We start from the raw sequence: 22,111 nt of genomic DNA on the forward strand, positions 1-22,111 counted from the left end.
AAAATTGTTTGTTATTAGTTAAATTCAGTTTTAATTTCTGAAAACTTATTTTATATTTGGCAACGTTGTTGAACTCTTATAGTTTGAACCTTGATCCATTTTTATGTTAATTTCTCAACTTGGGGGCTCCTGGGGTTTTGCTTTTTCATCTTACTTTCTAGCTCCTAAGTATCCCATGTCTGGGCTAATGTTTTCCTCATGTATCCCTTCCCTGAGGGGACAGCCCTTGGAAGCTTCTGGTGTTGGCAAGCATTCTAGTTCCACCTCTTTGCCTCGTGGGGCATACGGGTTCACCTTCCATCCCCACTGTGGGTGTGAAAACGCAAGCCCTGAAGTTACTGGGGTGGCTGCCTATCCCTCTCCCCACTTTCCCAGGGACAGCACCCCTAGCACTTAGCCCTCTGATTTTCACTTTCCTATCATTTTTGGCACCTGGAGGATTTCCCTTTCTTTCCCCGGCTCCACTGTGCTTTCAGAAATATTTTGTTATATGTCATCTGGCAATATCAGGCGTTTGTAGTAGAAGGGCTATTTTCTTCCACCATTTTCCCAGAATTGGGACTTTGTCATTCGTTTTAATAATACATTTCCTGCAGTTTTAACTTCCACTACAGTTTTTCTATATGTATCTTATCTTTGGCATGCTGTATTTTATATAGACACTATTGTCAACCTTAAAACTAAAGCAACCAGTTATTTTATTAGCAAAATGGGGTTATTCAAGAATGGCAGAGAATTGCAATTGGAAACAAGCAAGCTACGGCAAAACCATAGGCAAGTCCAGATAATGAAGAAGGGCCTGTTTCTATGAGGTTTTAGAAGGAAATTGGCAAGAGTTGTTTTGAACAAAAGTTCATTGGAGAAGAACAAGAGTTCGAGGTGGTGACAGTTCCTATTGGCTGCAAGGGCTGGAAGGGGTCCTCTTTTTTCCTAAAAGCAGGAGATGAAATTCCCATGTGATTAACGCCCTCCCTTGTTAAAATAATTCTCCTCCTTTTTCCTGCTGGTCATGCAGGCTGCAGTGAGTGACAGGTGCATGAGGTGTTCTCCTTTCAGGGCTGCCTGACACTTTAAATCAGTGGTTCTCAACCTTGGCTGCACATTAGAATCACCTGGGAATCTTTTTAAAATCCTGATTTCTGGGCCTCATCCTCCGGAAATTCTGTTTCTTTGTTACTAATGTTGTGGCCCCACCCCATAACAAAGAAACAGAATTTCCGGAGGATGAGGCCCAGAAATCAGGATTTTAAAAAGATTCCCAGGTGATTCTAATGTGCAGCCAAGGTTGAAAACCACTGCTTTCAATGAAATTTCCTTTATTTTCACTCGATCATATTCTTGATTAGTGTATTTTGGGAAGTGTGTTTCATGCTAAAAAATCTGTTTCTTTAGTAAATCATTTGAATTATAAATTTGAATAAGAAATCAATAAGCTTAAAAGAATTGTGGAAATTTTAATGGCAGTTAGTTATGTAAAAAAATACTTTATGATCATTGTTAATATGTTTTTCTGCCTAGATTCTCTGCCTCATAAATGTTAGTCATAATGGTGTGAGTGAATCAGAGTTGATGGAACTCTATCCAGAGATGTCCTGGGCTCTCTTGACCTCCCTTATTCACAGTTTACACAAACTGTGTTTGTTGACTTATGGTTGTGGCTTGCTCAAGTTTCAACATCTACAGGTAAATGTTATTTTAATCAGGTGTTTTTTTTTTTACTTAAAAATGTCAACGTATCATTACATGCTGTATTATGCTATATTATACATTATTTTAAGTGTTTGAATTGTTAGACAAAATTGAAATCTGAAATTTGGTATTATAAATTTTTTTGCAATGATTTTACCTTAGATGTAAAATTTGGCTAGTATTATTATTTTGACTAATAATATTATGTGTAGTATCTTTATGACATGGTTATTACTTTCAAAGTAATTTTGAAAGAGGAAATATATTTTTCCCATTTTGTGATTTATTGAATTGCAGGTATAGTTATATATGTCTTAAGAGCTTGGATTCTGAGTGTCTGTTTACAACCACGCTCTTTACAGCTTAATAGTTATGGAACGATGAGCAAGTTCTTTAAGCCTTGGGCAGACTTTTCCAGCATATCATAGGGGTTGTGAAGAGAATTAATTGAGATAGATCTTGGTCCTTATGAGGTGTTAGACATAATGTCTAGCACATAGTAGTAAATGTTTAGGAAAGAGTTACTAATATAATTCTTATCTGCAATGCCATGGTTAATATATATATATATATATATATATATATATATATATATATACACACACACATACATACATATACACACACAAATGGAAATGAAGTCTTTCATTTGGGTATGCTGTATTATATTTGTAGGTGTGAAATGTTTATAACTTCACAGGCTTATCTTTCTCCTTTATTGTTATTCTTTTTAGTACTTCTTAAATCCACATCTTTAAGACTTTTTTTTTATTGAAGTAAAATTGACATACAACATTGTATTAGTTTCAGGTATACAACATAATGATTTACATTTCTGAGATTTTAATGTATGTAATTAAATAAAAGTTTGAAATTGCATTTTGAGTTCTTAAAATATTAGTACAGGAATTTTTATTCTCATATCAGTTTATCACATAAATCCATCCTGAATTTTAAAATATTCTAATGCCATTTCTATTATACAACAGTTAGATTGAAATGATTGTAAATTCTGTTTTAGAAATTTATAGTACAAAATATAGACTGCAGTATTTTTTCTTTTTCTCCCTAGGCTTGGGAAACAGTGAGACTAGAGTACATGGAAGATGCCACCATTATTTCTTCTTATAGGCAGAAGCTAATCAACTACTTCACCATGCAGCTAAGGTATTAGAAGTACCCATATTGTACTCCTATAACTTCTGCTACCCCCTTTACCTCTGTGTCCTTATTTCTCTTTCTTAACTTATAACTTAATGTATAACATTTAATTATTACAAAAAAGATTAAATTCTCTCCCTATCTTGTTAATGTCAAAAGGGCAAAAGATAATTCCATAAGTCTTTTAACACTACTAGTATACTAAAGATGTAAACTTAAGTAAAATCAATTTAGGATCACTTTATTACTTTTATTTTATTCCAGTTAAATAGTTTAAAAATATGAGTGTCTGTGAATACCTTTGTGTCCATTGAGGGTTTTTTTTAAAATAATTCAATTTTAGGAAAATACCTTTAGAGTTTGTTTGGTGTCCCTGATTACAACTATTTATTTTCTTAGTTAGATTGGTAAAGTTTCTGGTTTTAGCAATTAAAGAGTCAGAGACATATGTTAGATACAGCTTTCTTCAGCATCTGTCTGAAGCTTTTGGAAGCGATGTCATGGCAGGAAGGTACTGTTGAGTATTGTCCCTTCTCTTCTATAGTCAGGACCCAGTGACCTGGAGAAGCGCAGATGAACTCCCGTGGCTTTTTCAGCAGCAGGGAAGTAAACAGAGGTTGCACGATTGTCTTCTCAATCTCTTTGTGTCTCAAAACCTTTATAAAAGGTAAGGAACTTATGTGTAGAACATCCTTCCCCAGAAAAACATATTGAAACAGTTGTTCTGCTTAACAAAGAAAAATATAATTTTTAACTTAAAAATTAGTCCAATTTCAGTGCTACCTAAAATATAAAACAGTGTGGGAGGAATTTAAGACAATTTGCAAATTACCATGAGATTTACTTTTTTCCAAGTTAAAAAGTAAAAAGACAGAGTATGGCTGCTTCATAAAATCAGAGCTAGAATGATCTTGAGACAGCTTCATACCTAATCTTGCATTTAAGCAGGTTTGACTAAATCACCTAGAGAGGTGTGGTTTATGATATCTGACTCTCAGGGCCTTCAGAGACCTCAACGTGTCTCTGAGCCCTACAGAGAATCCAACTGGTGTTGAGATTAAAGAAAGGATTACCCTTTAAAAATAAACATATTGTTTTGTCTTTTCTGGTATATTTGAATTTGCCTGTGTCAGAACCACACCTTATGAGCCAGGCTACTGACCTGCTAAGCCTCATGAGGGGATTTTTCTGTCTCACTTAGAAATTTCAACATTTCTCATAACAGCTGCATACTTTTTTTGTTCCTGAGTGAACGCTCAAGTTTCTTTGTTGTACCTTGTAACTTATTTCTTATCTTCATTCCAATTTTTCATGATTCCTTTGAAAGCAGTTTCATTCTTTAGTTTACTAGCTCTCCTGGTTAATATCATCTACAGATAATTAAGCTTACTTTTATTCAATTCCATGATGAAAATACAAAGTAGATATCCTATGACAGTTTGCCTATGTTTCAGTAGTTTCTTCTGTTCTAGTTTCCATCAGTTAAAATAGGTTTTTGGATGAACCCAAATTGATTACATATCATGAAGTGTCTAAAAGGAATCCTAATACATTGCTGTTGATGAGTAACCATAATGATGTTAATGGTAACAGCCCACACTATGGAGTATTTTCTATGTGCCATAATCTCCTACAGTAACACCTGAGGCAGGTAGTGTCCGTGTCCCCTCTCTGCAAAAGAGGAAGTTGAGGCATAGAGGTCAGACATCCTGTTCATGATCACGCAGCTGGGAGCAGTGGACTCAGGTGACAGTCTGAGTCCACAGTGTACCTCACTACACCATACCTGCCTACTAATAAATTGTCAATTACTTGATATGAATTCTGGCGTTTTCACCTGATAATGGCTTTTAAGGTTTGTTTTCCTCTAATTACTGTTATTTGTTCAAACAGAGGACATTTTGCTGAGTTGCTGAGCTACTGGCAGTTTGTGGGCAAAGACAAAAGCGCGATGGCAGCCGAGTACTTCGATTCACTGAAGCAGTATGAGAAAAACTGTGAGGGCGAGGAGAACATGATGTGCTTAGCAGATCTCTATGAAACCCTGGGGCGCTTCCTCAAGGACCTGGGCCTGCTCAGTCAGGTAACTGTAGCAGGAATCACAGCCAGGGTGGGTTTTTCCTATTTACTCTGCTCTCCCTGCAGGAATTAATGCAGCTTTTATTTGCTGTGCTAATCAGATGGTAGATCTTACACTTTCCTACTTTTTACTCACTTCAGTTGACCTTTAATATCTTTTCCCCAGGCTGTGGTACCTTTGCAGAGGTCTCTAGAAATTCGAGAAACAGCTTTGGATCCAGATCACCCAAGAGTAGCTCAGTCCCTTCACCAGTTGGCAAGTGTGTATGTGCAGTGGAAGAAGTTTGGCAACGCAGAGCAACTGTACAAACAGGCATTAGAAATCTCTGAAAATGCCTATGGTGCAGACCATCCACATATTGCTCGTGAACTTGAGGCACTTGCAACTTTGTACCAGAAACAAAATAAGTAAGATTGAGATCACTAATACTCTGGTTTTATGGTGGGGAATTACAGTTCTAAATGTACTCATGTGGTAGGCTTTCTTTTGTGGCGGGGTACCTTTACTTATCCTATATCTTTTTAATGCATCATATTCAAATACTATTTGTTGGTCTGCGCCTTCATGAGGTAAACAAAAAATTAGAACTGTAAGATCCATCTCTATCTGAAGATGAGTAGAGAACAGAGCATGGGGTTTGTAGTCACATAGTTGGGTCGGAATCTGGGCTCCCTCACTGACTGGCTTTGTAACACGGAGTGAATTACTAACACAAGGGCTAAGAACCGTGGCCCCTGGCCAAGTCCAGGTGGCCTCCTGCTTTGTAAACAAGGTTTTACGGGAACACAGCTGCATTGTTTTCATTTACATATTGTCTATGGTTGCCTCCTTGCTTCAGCGGTAGAGTTCATTCAGTAGTTGAGACAGAGACTGCATGGCCCATAAGGCCTAAAGTACTACCTCGCCCTTTATAGACAAAGTTTGCTGGTCGGTGGTATAATAAAAAGTATCTATGAGATACCCACTGAATGGCTCCTTTTCCTCCATCAGAAATCATTTATTTTGCTCCATCATAACTGATACATATTGGAATATTTTTAACTTTAAGAAATCTTGTTCACACAAATTTTGGATGAATTTTACATTTATCTTTGACCAAACGTTAGCCTCTATAGGAGAAGGTGATATAGCAAGCTAAAATTTTAGATTTTCATTTAGATATGTTGTCCTTTAGAGATCCAAAGTGAATTGTATCAGTTAAAAATCTGTTAAATGTCCATTACTTGGAGTATTAGGTCTGTTTTGTTAGGTTCTTTTTTTTTATGAAGGGTTGTGTTAAAGATTTGTAATTCCATGTAACAGTGCTGGTTTTAAGAGCCAGAAATAGCTTTACACTAGGTAAGGAGTGCTTTCATTTCACTGAAATATGTTACTTTGGACATGTTTCTTTTGTTTGACTTTATTTATTTATTTTTTTAAAGATATGAACAAGCTGAACATTTTAGGAAAAAATCCTTTAAGATTCGTCAAAAAGCTACAAGGAGAAAAGGCAACTTGGTAATGAGAGATTTCTTTTGTTTTGTGTTTTGAACAAAGAGGAAGAGAGCATCTCTGACTATCATAATATAGATGCATAAACCTCACAAGTTTTAAGAACTTTATATTTTAAGTGACTTCTAGAAAAGTACTGATTAATATTTTTATTTATTTATGTGTTTAAATATTACTATTACTGAGAGGTACAACTTAGTAGACTCTTAAAAGTAGAATTATATATTGTGTTAATCATTTTGCAGTTTATATGTACATCAAATCATCACACTGTACACCTTAAGCTTACACAGTGTGGTGTGTCAATTATATCTCGAAATTAAAAATTTTTTTAAGTGAAACCTAGTTCATTTGAAGGTTAGACTCTGGATGTAGACTTGAAAGCTGCTTCAATTCTTTTCTTTAAAAGGTTGGAAAAAGGAGTAAAAGTAATTTAGTTAACATTTTATGTTGGATTCAAATGCAAAGAAATTCTTACCCTTGAGAACAAAAAAATTATTTTCACATTTCTAAGTTGCTCATAAAATCTAAATAGAGTTTATTTGTTTTAACTTAAAATGTCATGTGCAATTTTTAACTGAAATGTATTTGACATATAGTACAATATAAATTTAAGGTGTACAATATATTGATTTGATACATTTGTATATTGTAATATGATTGCCATTGAAATGATAGTTAGCACCTCCACCACATCACATAATTATCATTTTTTGTGGGAATAATTATGATCTAGGTCTCTTAGCAAGTTTGATGATTATAATACAGTATTGTTGTCTATATTCATTATACTGTACATTTGATCTCCAAGACTTATTTGTCTACTAGTTGCGAGTGCTACATGCAATTTAAATACTTGACGTTTAAGTGGTTAGCAGTGAGATTGGTAAATATCTGCACGTTAATTCTGTTTCCTGTTCTTTTGAAGCACTTTGGGACTCAGTTCACTTTGCTAAAGTGTCTCATAATCATTTTCACAATTGTTTTTAATGAATTTTGGAATGTGATGCCATGTGGAAATATGTGTATTTTCAATATCCATTAGATTAACTTAGTGTGATATTTAAAATAATTGCGATCTTCCCAAATGGAACAAAAGGTGAAAGGATTTTGTAGAACCCCAGTATATTGTTTCAGAACCAAAGATTGCACTTATTTAGTGATTGCTGTGAATTTCTTGTGTTTGCTCCAGTATGGATTTGCCCTTTTGCGTAGACGGGCCCTACAGTTAGAAGAGCTTACCTTAGGTAAGGACACACCGGACAATGCTCGGACCCTCAATGAACTGGGTGTTCTCTACTATCTTCAGAATAACTTGGAGTGAGTACCGTGGTGTTTTTAATGAAAACAAGTATCCATTTTTCTCTTAGGTGCAAAGGTGTTTTATATTTCTATCAAGTCAAGCTAGAATAAATCAACAGCAATCATGCCAGATTTCATGTATATGTTATGAACATAGCCACACTTAACAAAAACCATGGCATTTTTTCTGCTGTTTTCTTTCACATGGTTTCTTCAGTAACTAAAAAGCTATTTTGTAGCTTCCCTAGTATTTTCTATATGTTTATGAAAAGTGAGTTTGTGTGGCTATCATACACGAGACCTCATAGACTAAAAGAGAATAAAGAAAAGAATGTAGATGGGTGCTAGTTTTCTTCTTCAGTTTAGATGGACATAAAAGACAAAATGATAAATTTATACTTTCTGAAAAAAAAGGGTTTTGAGGCTTCTTTGGATGTCAGAAATATATAACAAATTTGATAATTTGGACATCAAAAAACTAACAAATATTTATTCTACTTCACAAAAAGTTCTTCTATTAAAAATTATTAAGTACTAACCCCAAAGGGATAAAGAGTGAATATCAAAATCTTTTGTTTGAGTTAGGTCTAATTATATATATATTGATTTCAGAGAGGAAGGGAGAGAGAGAGAAACATCAATGATAAGAGAGAATCATTGATTGGCTGCCTCCTACACATCCCCTACTGGGGATCGATCCCACAACCCAGGCATATGCCCGTGGGTGGGATTGAACCCGGGACCCTTCAGTCTGCAGGCCGATGCTCTATCCACTGAGCAAAACCAGCTAGGGCAGATCTAATTATTTTAAAGGTATAAAAAATTTGTTTTGGAAAATATTTATGGGTTCATCTTTTTGGAGAAGTGAAGTGGAGAAATAAGATGTTTCAGGCCCTCACACTATCAGGAAAGCATTTTCATTTTTGGAAAAGAGCAGGAAGGGAAGAGGGCTGGGAAAGAGGGAGGAAGGATTTCGAGCTGAATCCTTCATTTTAACTCTCTTGGATTTAAGAATAAAAGTGCTTCAGTTCTCCAACTAACCAGGACTAGGGATTCTGATTTCTAAAGAATAAGCTGTTTAAACCATTTTGGGGTTTTGCTCATAGGACAGCTGACCAGTTCCTGAAACGTTCCTTAGAAATGAGGGAGCGCGTTCTGGGACCAGATCACCCTGACTGTGCCCAGTCTTTGAATAACCTGGCGGCTCTATGCAATGAAATGAAACAGTATGATAAGGCGGAAGAACTTTATGAAAGAGCTTTAGACATTCGGAGACGAGCGCTAGCTCCTGATCACCCTTCTTTGGCTTACACAGGGAAGCATCTCGCAATCTTGTATAAGAAAATGGTAAGTAATCCCTGGAGTGCTCGCGTGTGTTTTATAATAGTATGGCTATTAAACCATAATTGCCATCAGCAACATCATTTGCCTTTTGATAGATTTTTTTAATGACTTTTTATTGATTTTTAAAGAGAGGAAGGGAGAGGGAGAGAAACATCAGTGTGATGAACATCAATTGGCTGCCTCCTGCACTCCTCCTACCCAAGATCAAGCCTGCAATCTGGGCATGTGCCCTGAGAGGAATCAAACTGGCAACCTTCTGATGCTCGAGACGATACCCAACCAACTTAGCCACACTGGCCAGGGCTGGATAGATTATTTTCTATGAGCTTTTAAATCATAATGATATAGTTTTATAACAAATAGCTGAGTAGTACATTTAAAAATATTATTTCAGACTTAATAAATTAAAGCGCTGGTTTGGTTTTGTTAAAATACATTCTAAATACAAATGCATTCTTCAGCATTCTAATTAAACTTATTCTCATATTACATTTCAGAAGTTCTGAAATTCACCTGTATTGTTTGCTGTGTTAAGCTATCATAAGCATAAATCACCCAATTGTCATGGCTAAAGGAAGAGTTTTTGTAATTGATAAAATGAGCATTTTAATTTCACTTTTTTCTTTGTCTACAGTTAAATGTAATGAACTAAACACCATTCTTTGCCATAGGGTTCTAGCCAGAGTGATGTTTGGAACTTTTATAGCTTTTCTCCAAAAAGTGCCAGAGGAGTTTGCTTTCATTTAGCGCAGTGGTTCTCAACCTTGGCTGCACATTAGAATCACTTAGGAATCTTTTTAAAATCCTGATTTCTGGGCCTCATTCCTTTAGTGGCAATAACAGAACAGCGGTAGGCCGTCTCTACACTTTGCAGGACCCTTTACTGGTCATGCAGGCACGAAGTTGTTTTAGTAAAAAGGCTCCATTGTTGTTATTTCTCCCCAACAAGTAAAAAAGAAATAATTGGAAAAATCTGAAAAGGATTTGGTGGAAAATGAGTTTTTATTTTGATGTCATCTCCAAATTATGTATAGTAGCAAACATATATAGGGTGGGGCAAAAATTTTACATAAATAATTATTAATTGTATTACTTTCCATACAAACAACTATAAACCTACTTTTGTCCCACCCTGTACTTTAATTGTAAGGTTTTTACTTTACCAGAAACAGTGATTAATAATGGGTGATTTTAAAGAGCTTTCTGAATTATCAAACAAAATGTTTTATATTCAATATAACTTTACTTACATATTCTACTAGAGCAGCGGTTCTCAACCTGGGGGTCGAACGACCCTCTCACAGGGGTCACCTAAGACCATCAGAAAACACATATATAATTACATATTGTTTTTGTGATTAATCACTATGCTTTAATTATGTTCAATTTGTAACAATGAAAATACATCCTGCATATCAGATATTTACATTACGATTCATAACAGTAACAACGAAAATAATTTTATGGTTGGGGGTCACCACAACATGAGGAACTGTATTAAAGGGTCACGGCATTAGGAAGGTTGAGAACCACTGTACTAGAGTTTACTATCTAAAAACTTAACCATTAAACTGGGAGGTAATGCTTCTGAATTTTTTTCTCAAAAATTACTTTTTGATACAAAAGTTTGTTGGTGGAAAAGTTCTAATCAGGTAATATTTATTGCTTTAATATTCTTGTTAGATTTCACTTTTGTGTTCTAGGGGAAACTTGACAAAGCTGTACCTTTGTACGAGCTGGCTGTTGAAATCCGGCAGAAATCCTTTGGCCCAAAGCACCCTAGTGTAGCTACTGCCTTGGTGAACTTAGCTGTTCTCTATAGCCAAATGGTAAGTTCCCACACTTTAACTCTTTAAAAATGAAGTGTTTAGGTATGATATAGGTAAACATGAATTAGATGTGGCACAGTAAAATTAATTAGAGGAAATTGAAGGTTATTTATCTACTAATGCTTTCTTTAGTACTTGAGAAATTATTGAAGTCATACTCCTCTTAGTGTAAAGCACTGACTGTTTAGTTCATTGAATAGGCTGTTTTTAAATTCTGGAGACTCCCTACATCTCTCTATCTAATATTATCTTTAAGCTTCAACATTTGCCTGTGATGGGTGAAAAACACGTATGGTACCAACTGGGCGATAAAGAAACACATAAAGTTTGTGTTTATATAATTGGATTAAGGTCAATGGTTACCAACCCAGGTCTAAAGCCAGTTTCTGATTTTCTATTATACTGCTTCTCCCATGATGATTACTTATAAATTAATCTGTTTATCCACGTTTTAGGAGGATATTAACATTTAAAAAGTGCTTATTCAACTTGTCAGCTTAATCTAGAATACATTAATAGTAATTTCATAAACCCAGAGTGTCCAAATGAGTGTTAATTTTTTTAATAAGAAAAAACACATTGAAGCCTTGCCACTGTATGAAAGAGCATTAAAGATTTACGAAGACAGCCTGGGTCGGATGCATCCTCGAGTTGGAGAAACTTTAAAAAATTTAGCTGTGCTCAGGTAAGAATTTTTTCACTTTCCTCATACATCCTAACTACCTTTTAGAACATCTTTTAATTTGACTCATCATGGAACAACAAAAAGATCCTTACTGCTGAATGTTTTTTCTTGGAGGTGGGTTGTTTCTGGTTGGTTTCCTTCAAGAGATACAGTAGTATCTAGAAGTGAAACGAAGGCTACACAATGTATTTTACAGAAGAGTTTATCATGGCAAATAGTGAAGGATGGTTTACATGTACAACCAGCTGGGTCTGCAATAATATGAGCAATTTGCTGTCCTCAGATCTCATTTACCATGAAGTACATGTTGACTTCTGCTCTGTGTTCAACTCAGGACATAGAAAATATCTAATTGCCCTTAGCAATTTCACTGCATCCTTCACAACACAGTCTTAATGGTATCCATGAGATACTGAAATGTCCCTTAGCAGTACAAACAGAAAGGAAAAGAGTTTGGGTGTTCTACTTTTTCTGGTCTGTTTTAGTAAATAAATGCACTGGCGGGGAAATGAGTGATTATTCACTTTTTTGTGGGTTGTTTTTTTTTTTGGAGGAGGGTATCCTATAAGGTCATTTAGAATTGTTAGAAGGTTATATTCTGATTTTAAGAGGTTTTTATTTTCTCTCAAAGCTATGAAGAAGGGGATTTTGAAAAAGCTGCTGAACTGTACAAAAGAGCGATGGAAATAAAAGAAGCAGAAACGTCACTTTTGGGTGGAAAAGCTCCTTCCCGACACTCATCGAGTGGAGATACATTTAGTGTAAAAACAACCCATTCTCCTAATGTTTTCCTTCATCAAGGACAAAGGTAGTAGCAGCAATCACAATTCACTGCAAATGCATATTAGGAGAAAATAATGAAAAAACATTTGGGACATTAGAATTTAAAACTTACTAAAAATGTTTTTAAGAAATTTTATTTTTACTTTGTCTGATTTAAGTGGTATTTGTATTAAATTGTGTTGGGCTACATTGAAGTTTGAGTCATGATTATGTCCGTTTCAGTTAAAAGAATTAACTTCCCAGTTGTGTGGGATCCAGGGCTACAGACGCTAGAATCCTAAGATGCCATGAAGAATGAGTTGGTCTCTATTCAACAAGAGCTGGCAGAGCAGTTATGCAGGGAGTTCAAGAACTACAAGATTCTTTTCATCTCTCATAAGTACTTTACCTCACCATTCCTTATGTTCCTTTTCAGCAGTAGTCTGGCCCAGTTCTCTACCTCAAAGAAAAGTTTCAAGGAATAAAGGGATAATGTTTATGAAAAGTATGAATTGTCTTCTGTAAAATGACTAGTAACAAGAATCTCTGTTACTTTTTTTTTTCTTTCAAATTCTACCTTTTCCTTGAGCAGATTGGGCCAAGTCCTCTGCTTTCTGTGCTCTGTACATTGTATATTATTTGTCTGTGTAGTATATATCTGCATAATCTGAAGTAATTAATGCAACAAATCAAGCTTGTTGGCATTCTTTGGCCTTACCCAAAATATGGACGTGACATTCTCTTCTTTTTTCTTAAATGGCCTAAATCTATCTCTTCATTTATCTCCAACTCAAATTAGTCTGCCTTTTATACTGAAAATTAAATATTTTTTATAGTTTTTGTAAATATTGCCACATTTTGGATATTATTTTGTACCATCCATGTATTTATATACAATAAAATCTTTAATTTTAATACTTGGTAAAAGACATAATAACCATACTCCACTGTTTTAAAATAAAAGTGCAATTTTAAGTTCCCCCTTTTCTACTCAATACAAGAGGGTTATATAACTAAGAAGTACATTACCAAAAGGACTGCATGTTGTTACTACTCGCTGAGTAGTTTGCTCCACTTGAGCTTTGGTGACTGTATAGGCTTTTGGTGATTTTAAGGCCTGGCTACTCACAGGGTGGTCCATGAACCCACCATCTGGAAGCTTGCTAAAAATTCACTCTTGAGATTCTCCCCAGACCTACTAAATCAGAATCAATTTAGCTAGATCCTTGGATGATTCAGGTGCACATAAAAAAGCAATGGTCTAACTCTAAGGCACTACAGTGGTGACTGAAAAGAAATTAGGTAGGGTCTTATAAAGCAAACAGCCTTCTTCCCCCTCTTTTGAGAGACATTCAAGAGGGGGGAAAAAAACCAAATATGACCATAAGACATCTTTCTGAGTTTGCCAGCTATGAAAGGCACAAAGTAATTTAATTTACAAATATACCAAACATTGATTTTATAATTAAGCTACTTAAGAGTTTAAAATTTGATTATTTGGTGATAATAGTAAATTAATACAAGTAATATATTAAATTTAAATGCTAAAACTGCTTTAGAAAATAATTTGAGATCAATGTACTAGAAGAACCTTGAAAAAAGGCAAAACTAGCAAAAGAGTAATATCCATTTAGTAGCAGTAACAAAATTTGGACTTGAAAAAAACAGAAAAATGGAAACTTTTCATAGTCTTCAAGTTAATGTTATGGTAAAGTTATTATGGTAAAAATTCACTAATTATATCTGGGGCGTAATGTCTATTTCAAAAAGTTTAAGTTCAAATATAATTTTTAAAGCTATTTTGATCATACTACTTAATTGTACTACCAGCTCAGATATTTTAATATAGAATGCCTACTTATGAAGAAAAAAATAGCTGGGGCAGACATTTATGTGTATTTGAGGTTCTCAAATTGGAATATTATGTTCACTTTAATATACACCTTCATGATGAAAAAGGTAGCTTTCAACAACTCATAGTTATAAAACTGAATTGCTAGGATCCAAATTATGGTAGTTATAATTAATTTTATTAATAAAACTTTATAGAAAGGAATTTAAAAATGCAATTTGGGAGAGGTCAAAGCTTCGTTAATAAATACTCCTAAATGAGATCAACCAAAGGACTTGTATGCATGCATATAAGCATAACCAATGGATGCAAGACACTGGGGGGGGGGGGGGGGAGGGTGTGAGGGCATGTGCCAGGGTAGGGGAGGCCGGGGGGAGGTCAATAGGGAAAAAAGGAGACATATGTACTACTATTTGTAATACTTTAAACAATAAAATTAAAAATAAATACTCTTAAATGGTTACCTGTGTTGATCAGGGTGTTTATAGGTATTCAGGGACTATTGTTATATGAAGAAACCCATAGTACATATTTTCTTAACTGTATAAAACATTTGAGTACTACCACAAATTCTCATTAACAATGAGGGACGGGATTAAAGTTGAACATATGGTTTGTTTTACTAGACTTTAGAGCCTTTGTGCTAAGGCAATTTTGGGAGCCTGTTTCTCTTTCACATTAGAAACAATAGTGTTAATCTTGTCAAGCACCGTGGGTTTATTTAGTAGTGTGAAATTCAGTAAGGATTAATAATCAGCTGCCTACATACAAGTTTTCATGGCAATCAGATTGTCAAGAGAGCACTCTAGGTTGCAAAAGATACCTGTTACCAGATTTTTTTTTTCTGGTAAAATAATCCAGTAACTATTTTTTAAAAATATGTGTGTTTTTCTTTAATTTCAGAGAGGAAGGGAGAGGGAGAGAGATAGAAACATCAATGATACGAGAAATTCATTGATCGGCTGCCTCCTGCACGCCTCACACTGGGGATTGAGCCCGCAACCCAGGCATGTGCCCTTGACCAGAATCAATCCCAGGAGGTTAAAAAAGGAATGGGATTTAAGAAGACTGGATTTTTTTTTGAAATTCAAACATCTCTAGTAACTAGAAAAGTTAGTTATTTTATAGAGGAATACATTAAATTTTTAAAATATAACAAATGACCTAGCAACTTAAGTTTCAAGGCTAGAAAAACTATCCCTCTGCCTTCCTGACATTATTTTAAACATAAGAATCACAATATAGTCCTAAAATCACAAAACTAATATATTGAACATATTTTTGATCTGTGGGCCTTTCTGAAATAGGTTTTTAGAACTTTATTTTACAAGTGGGAAATGCACTTCTTAATTTTTACTAACATTGTCAGCCTACAAATACAATTTAGACATTCCTATCTTCAAAGCAAAAAATAATAATAATAATCAAAATAGGAGATTAGCAATAATAGCCTACAGATCTTACCTTGGCTTCTGTCTTCCTCCTTCATGACATTGGGAACATGAGTGATATGGGTACTCGCTCAAATAATGGTTACACATGCATGTTTTTATATTGGTCTCCAAACCACTGGAATTTTATTTCAACGAAGGCTCTCTAAGCCTTCGTTATTTATATACAACTCTAGGAAAAAACAGTTTTATCAATTTATGATTTAGAGGTCATGATCTGGAAAAATGATACTCTTCCAGTAAATAAATATTATCAGTCATTTCAGAGGCACTTTAGGCCTCATTAATGCCCTATCCAGGATAAACCCTTTCCAATATTTAATTAGCTGGGGAATCACATTTAAGTGAAATAAAATATTTAAAGGTAACCCATATCATGGGTATAATCTAATCTTAGCCTAAATTTATCCATTACTCCTCAATAAAGTACAGTGATTCCAGGTATATGTCCACAGATGCAATGATTTCCTTGGTCAATGCAGAAATATAATTTGCACTTCCTCAAAGTACCTTTATCTGTCTACCCATGAAAAAAACTTCCTTTTAGTGGCCTGATTTTGAATATATAATCCACAAGTTTACAACTTTTCCACTGACTACATTTCAATTTGTAATCAGGAAACATTTCAGAGAATGTTATTATTTTATAGGTTAACTATTTTAAATTCATTGCTGGCCAAGTTAGGAGTAGTGGGCAGTTCTCTTGTAGAGAACAATTCCAAAACAGTGAGTACATGGCCTGCTAGCTCAAATCAACAGGTTGTACCTCTTGCTCTTTTCCCTGTATTTCAGGACCACATACTGCTTTATTGCCCATGGCCCAAGCCACAAAGGATTACTGGAAAGAAAAGGAATGTGTACAGCATCAAATTGGTCCTTTCTTCCATCCCTCACAAAAGGCCAAAACATTTCAATGGCTAAGGTTTCAATAAAACTTATAATTGCCTAAAATAATCCTTTGAAATTTTCTTACTAGAATGAAACATGAGTTTTAGGAGAGTTATTGATTTAGTTGAGGGTGAGATAACAACAAGCAACAGTAACAGTATTTTCAAAAAGTATAACAATTTAGCAAAGAATACACATCAATTGATGTTGTCCTAAGTTTTGTCAGTTTTAAAATTGACTTTTTTTAATTGCAAAGGAATAGGTTTAAACACAGAAAATAAAATATAGTCCAGTCCATTATCTACATATTCTTCATCTTGGCCATGAGATCTTCCAAGCTTTCACCAGAATCTTCCACTGTTACATCAGGAACAGAATCTTCTTGCTATCAACAAATGAGGGAAACATAGTAAAAAAATAACCTAAATTCTTGATGCTTAGAAATATATAATCAGTAAGCTTTAACCATGTTCAACAAGTTTACAAAGTAAACTTTCTTTAGTATATATACCTTCTAATTTTTAGGAGAGACAAGGTCCTTTACTTTCCACACCTGTCTTTTGATTCACAAGGCAGTAATTTCAATATTCCTGAAATATCTACTAAAGTGGTACTTTTAAATGGTATTGTGGCTAAAACAACTAATTTAGAAATATAATATTTTCATTTAATCAAAATCTATTTGACTTGATCCATTAATAAGTGAACAAAACTATTTTATATTTGTTTTCAAACAGTTAAATTGTGCTGTGCATATGTCCATATTAGCACTGAATATATCTCTTTCAGACATCTTGATGCCTATAGTAAAATATCTAATACAGGAAGTACTGTGCTGGCATTATAAAGGATAAAGATGAAAGATAAACACTTTTTTCATGTTATTTACTTATGGTAAATCAGATTTTAGATGTACCTTTTGGGGAACTGTATAGGCCACTGTAATTCCTTCAGGTAAGTCAGGAACTGGACCTGAAGAATTTTTCAGTTCCTCTTCTGAAACCTCAGACACCAACTCAATACCTGTAGAGTTAAATTGGACCTTATTACAGTTTTTAATGAACTTAAGCAATAACAACTCAAACTTGTATAACATTAATTATGAGATTCCCTCCCATAAAAGATATGTCATATGCTGCCATTTCCATTTATGAAAGGACTCCTACCCCACTCATTGTCTTCATGTATTATCTCTTCCTCTTCTTGAACAACCTCCTTTTTGGGCAGTGCTGCTACCTTTTTCTGTAGAAATCAAACAGTATCAAAGTATTTTTATTCATTCTCAGTTCTCCCAAGCATTAATCAATAATTCAGGCAGGCTTTTTATCCTACCAAAAGCAAAAAAGGACTTTGAACAGAATTTTCATTTGGAGGGATGGTAAATAAAAGTTTAAGGACCCAGAATCCAATTATCTTAAATTCCAAATCTAAATAATTTTTTTTTCTTTTTTTAAGCTATTATCCTATGCAACATGTTCTCTCACACATTCTGACAGACTGGCATATACCTTATATTCTTCCTGCTGTTTCCTGCAATTTCTGTCATCGCACTGAGGATTTGGCTTCATGGACATAGTAGGAAAAAAATCCTGCATTGCATTGTATCCGAGGTAAAAACTAACAGTACCAAATTTTAACAGAAACCTGGAAAAACAAATCAAAGTAGACTTAAATAAATAAAAGGATAAAAATATTTTAAAAATCAGATTTTTAAAAAATTAAATCTTTATTGTTGAAAATATCACATATGGCCTCCTTTCCCCCCCCCATTCTGTAACAAGGAACAAAGAAGACAAATTTATTATCTTGTTTTCAGGGCCTGGCTCATAAAAGATATTTGTTGAATGAAAGCAGGAAAGAAAACTCTTTCATCAGCCATAGAACTCTTTTTTGAAACTCTAATAAAGATAAAATGCTGCCAATTAAACTATGGTTATGTCAACAACTTTAAAAAGCATGCTGATTTTGGAGAGATTAAAATGTGGAAGAATGATATATTAAAAATTCCTGAGACATGATACTAAATCTAACCAATTTAAAATATTTTATATAAAACTTACTATAAGGTTTACAATCTTAAATGTATAGTTCAATACAATTTTACAAATGTATTCACCCATGCAATCACTACCAGATCAAAATATAGAACATTTCCAGTATGCCACATAGCTTTCTGTGCTCCCTGCTGGTCAAATCTGATTCTTTTTAGAAAATCATGTATATAAGATAAACAACAAAAGAAAAAATATTTGCAAATTTATGTTCTTTTTTATTGTTTTTAGAAAAAGAGAAACATCAATCTTTGTTTCATTGGTTGACTCTTGTTTGTTAAGTTTTATTTATTGACTGATTTTTAGAGAGAAAGGAAAGGAGGAGGAGAAAAAGTAACATCGATTTGTTGTTCCACATATTTATGCATTCGCTGGTTGTTTCTTATATGTGCCCTGACAGGGGCTCGAACCTGCAACCTTGGTGTATCAGGATGTCACAATAACTAACTCAGCTAGGGTGTAAATGTATGTTCTTAATATACATCAAGGAAAAACAAAAAATATTTGAGCAAAGAATATGAGCATATAATTCACATAAAAGTACAAGTTGATTAAGTTATCACAAATAACAAAATGGAAAGAGATACCCATTCTTCACCTATTAGATTCACCAAGATTAAAGAGTTTTACAATATCAAATTATATCAAACGTGTGGGTGGACTAGGTACTCCTACACTGTGATGGAAATGTACAATCCCTTTGAAAGAAAAATTTAGTAATATGTCAAAAAAATTTGCATAAGCCCAGAAACTCCACTCCTAAAAATTAAAACTGTACAAAAATTTAGTATACAAAGATATGTGAAAAGCTATTGTTTACAGCATTATTAATAATTTAAAGTCAGTAAGCAGCCTAAATGTCCATCAATAGAGGGCTTATACTATAAATATGACACATAAGAGAGTAATTTATAGCCATGATTTCCCCCTTTTCATATCATTCTATGAAATGTTTTGTTTAGTTTGCACAAGCTATGAAATAGCTCTAGACAGTGCCTTAAGAGTTCTTATGTATGCTTTTTACAATATCTTTGCTGGTAGTGGACACTTCTGATATCAGAGTGCCTCCCTATAGCATGTTGCAGTTTGTTCTTATATTGGAGGTTTAGGAAACATAACTAAGCTTATTAGAGTTGTAACAAAAAATGGCCTGAGAGTGGGAACACTTAAAGGAGTTGTACTTTTAATTAAGTGTGAATTGATTCAAAAACTCTTTGACATTAATTTTAGCTGTAAAGAAACCTTTGTCCTTTTTAGTTATAGTCTAGGAGGTCAATGATTTTCAACCAGTGTGTTGTAATAATCTTTTTTAAATACGTTTTTATTGATTTTAGAGAGAAAGAGGAAAGGGGAGAAAGGAAAAAAAACACCAAAAAACATTGATGAGAGAGAAGCATTGATTGGCTGCCTCCCGCATGCCATCAGCCTGCAACACGGGTATGTGCCCTGACCAGGAATGGAATCGGTGACCTCTTGGTGCACAGGACAACACCCAACCAACTGAGCCACACCGGCCAGGGCTGCAAGAATTTTTAAAACATGCAATAACTGTCCATTTAAATTATGTCTAGTAAGGTATATTACATACAAATTAAAAAGTATATGATATACATAGTATATAAAATAAAAATATATGTATATTTAAAATTAAATTTTAAAAACTAAATTAAATACTTTGCTGGTAGTTCCTATATTTAAAATATTTCATGAAATATATATATATTTTTTATCAAAACAAGACTATTCAGAAAAATTAACCTTCACTCACTTTAACACATTTTGTACCAAGATCCCAGCAACCACGCCCATGGTGGTAGGAAGACTGGCTGCACAAACACCCTCTCGTTTCAGAGTCTTTTCATCAATATTTGCAGCAACTACAAGTGGTGGGGCACACTACATGAAAAAGAATAAAAGAAAATATATTTCAAAGAAAGGGGAAAAGTATGTGTTCCAAGTAGCAGTTAATCATATTCAAAGTCTGTTTTTCTTTGTTTTCTTTGAACTGTAATACATATTCAATGCCCCTAGGAACTCTTGTATTTAGTGAAAAATAACCCAAAATTAATTATACATACCGCAAAACAAGCCGATTCTCCAGGAATTATAAGCTGTATGTGCCCCGAAACTGCATTTTCACTGACCCCAGACTCCATCCATGTTTGTCCAAGTTCATTACAAGCCTTGATAGAAGTAGATAAAAATAAAAGAAAGGACATAAAAGAGCATGATGTAACGTACCATAATTTCTTTTCATGAAAAAGTGGCATTTAACTAAGTGGATTACCATGAATTTTTTAAAATTAATTTTCAGAATAAAAAGTTAAAGTTGTAAATAATGGAATTCCTTGGCAATTGTTACTCTCTGTTTAGGGGAGAGGTCAATGTGGGGAAAAGGAAACATATGTAATACTTTCAACAATAAAGAATTTAAATTTTTAAAAATAATAAATAAAATAAACTGACAGGTAAGCAGTCAATAAATATCTAAATTAAGTCTATTGGATTTCTTATTACATTAATGTAAAACTTCATTTTTCTAAAATTATTTCAGCAACAAAAATGCAAAACTTCATTTGAAAAGCTGAAAATACAATAATTTAATATCGTTCCAATTTTAGTATATGTGCTGCCGAAGCGAGCACAGAAAATACAATAATTTAAAGAAAAGAATTCAGTTTTATTTTTCAGAAACCATGTTTAAAGGCAATTTATATATATTTATATCTTTACTGAAAAATAAAGTAACAAAAGTTAAAACCAAAGCTGACCAAGAGTATTATAAGATATTCATTTATTTTAAAAATTGTACATCACAACTATCTGCTATTTTATAGTTTCCTCTATTGGCATCAGAGAGTAGGATATTGAAACCTATGCCACAATAGCAAGGCTAAGCAGGTACCACAGCCATTAGAAAACATTTCAAAAATAGGCTAAGGGAACATTAAAAATAAGTAAAACACATTATAAAAGGGTTTAGATGCAGAACTATTTTTAGGATGGGAAATATATACTGATAGAAGATACTGAATAGATAAATCCATGAGTGTAACATTTTACACAGTAGGAATACTCACTGTATTTATTGCCATTCGAGCTTCAAAATTATCCACACAGCTAAGAACTAGGTCAACAGGTTTTCCATCTTCTAATCCACCATTACTAGGCAAAGAAAATAAATGTTATTTGAAAAAAATCAGGACACAAAATACACTCTAATTAGACTTTATTTGTTCAGTCACACATTTTCTATTTCAGTAAATGTTTAAGTATAATTATAATATACTAAGTATTTAATATTAAAGATCCAGAGTATTGAGTAACTATTATGAATATAACATCAATGATATTATAGTACTTTTTACACAAGACCTACAAGGATGCAAGTATAAAGTCTGTTTACAAAAGTTACCATTTACCTATTAGCTTTCAGACTTTTATTTAAATGTAATAAGTTAATTGAATACAATTCATTATTTTAGTGGTATCACAAGAGTCTCTGCAGAAAACCACTTTCAGACAG

General features: G+C 33.9%; 2 protein-coding genes across 12 annotated transcripts in view; one reads left to right on the forward strand and one right to left on the reverse strand.

The window, feature by feature from the left end:
- The window catches only part of NPHP3 (nephrocystin 3), a 36,502-nt gene extending 21,995 nt beyond the window's left edge, over positions 1-14,507 (forward strand). The window contains exons 17-28 of one of the 7 annotated variants that reach the window (XM_036332581.1): positions 1,519-1,683; positions 2,762-2,856; positions 3,395-3,517; positions 4,744-4,933; positions 5,096-5,337; positions 6,352-6,427; positions 7,614-7,741; positions 8,830-9,070; positions 10,771-10,896; positions 11,466-11,581; positions 12,213-12,389; positions 12,587-14,507. In XM_036332581.1, coding sequence (XP_036188474.1) covers positions 1,519-1,683; positions 2,762-2,856; positions 3,395-3,517; positions 4,744-4,933; positions 5,096-5,337; positions 6,352-6,427; positions 7,614-7,741; positions 8,830-9,070; positions 10,771-10,896; positions 11,466-11,581; positions 12,213-12,389; positions 12,587-12,590 — 1,683 coding nt within the window. In that variant the 3' untranslated portion in view covers positions 12,591-14,507. Of the gene's footprint in view, positions 1-1,518; positions 1,684-2,761; positions 2,857-3,394; positions 3,518-4,743; positions 4,934-5,095; positions 5,338-6,351; positions 6,428-7,613; positions 7,742-8,829; positions 9,071-10,750; positions 10,897-11,351; positions 12,554-12,586 lie in introns of those variants that run through there. The other 6 variants (XM_036332579.1, XM_036332582.1, XM_036332583.1 and 3 more) reach the window with 6 other exon arrangements.
- A 1,232-nt stretch (positions 14,508-15,739) lies between these two features.
- The window catches only part of UBA5 (ubiquitin like modifier activating enzyme 5), a 65,659-nt gene continuing 59,287 nt past the window's right edge, over positions 15,740-22,111 (reverse strand). For all 5 annotated transcript variants that reach the window (XM_036332592.1, XM_036332594.1, XM_036332591.1 and 2 more), the window contains 7 exons: positions 21,666-21,750; positions 20,664-20,768; positions 20,354-20,481; positions 18,043-18,178; positions 17,701-17,776; positions 17,451-17,557; positions 15,740-16,919 (listed from right to left, as the gene is read on the reverse strand). In XM_036332592.1, the coding sequence (XP_036188485.1) occupies positions 16,836-16,919; positions 17,451-17,557; positions 17,701-17,776; positions 18,043-18,178; positions 20,354-20,481; positions 20,664-20,768; positions 21,666-21,750 (721 nt within the window). In that variant the 3' untranslated portion in view covers positions 15,740-16,835. The remainder of the gene's footprint in view (positions 16,920-17,450; positions 17,558-17,700; positions 17,777-18,042; positions 18,179-20,353; positions 20,482-20,663; positions 20,769-21,665; positions 21,751-22,111) is intronic.

This window comes from Myotis myotis, unplaced genomic scaffold, assembly GCF_014108235.1.
Source record: "Myotis myotis isolate mMyoMyo1 unplaced genomic scaffold, mMyoMyo1.p scaffold_m19_p_13, whole genome shotgun sequence".
Lineage (NCBI taxonomy): Eukaryota > Metazoa > Chordata > Mammalia > Chiroptera > Vespertilionidae > Myotis > Myotis myotis.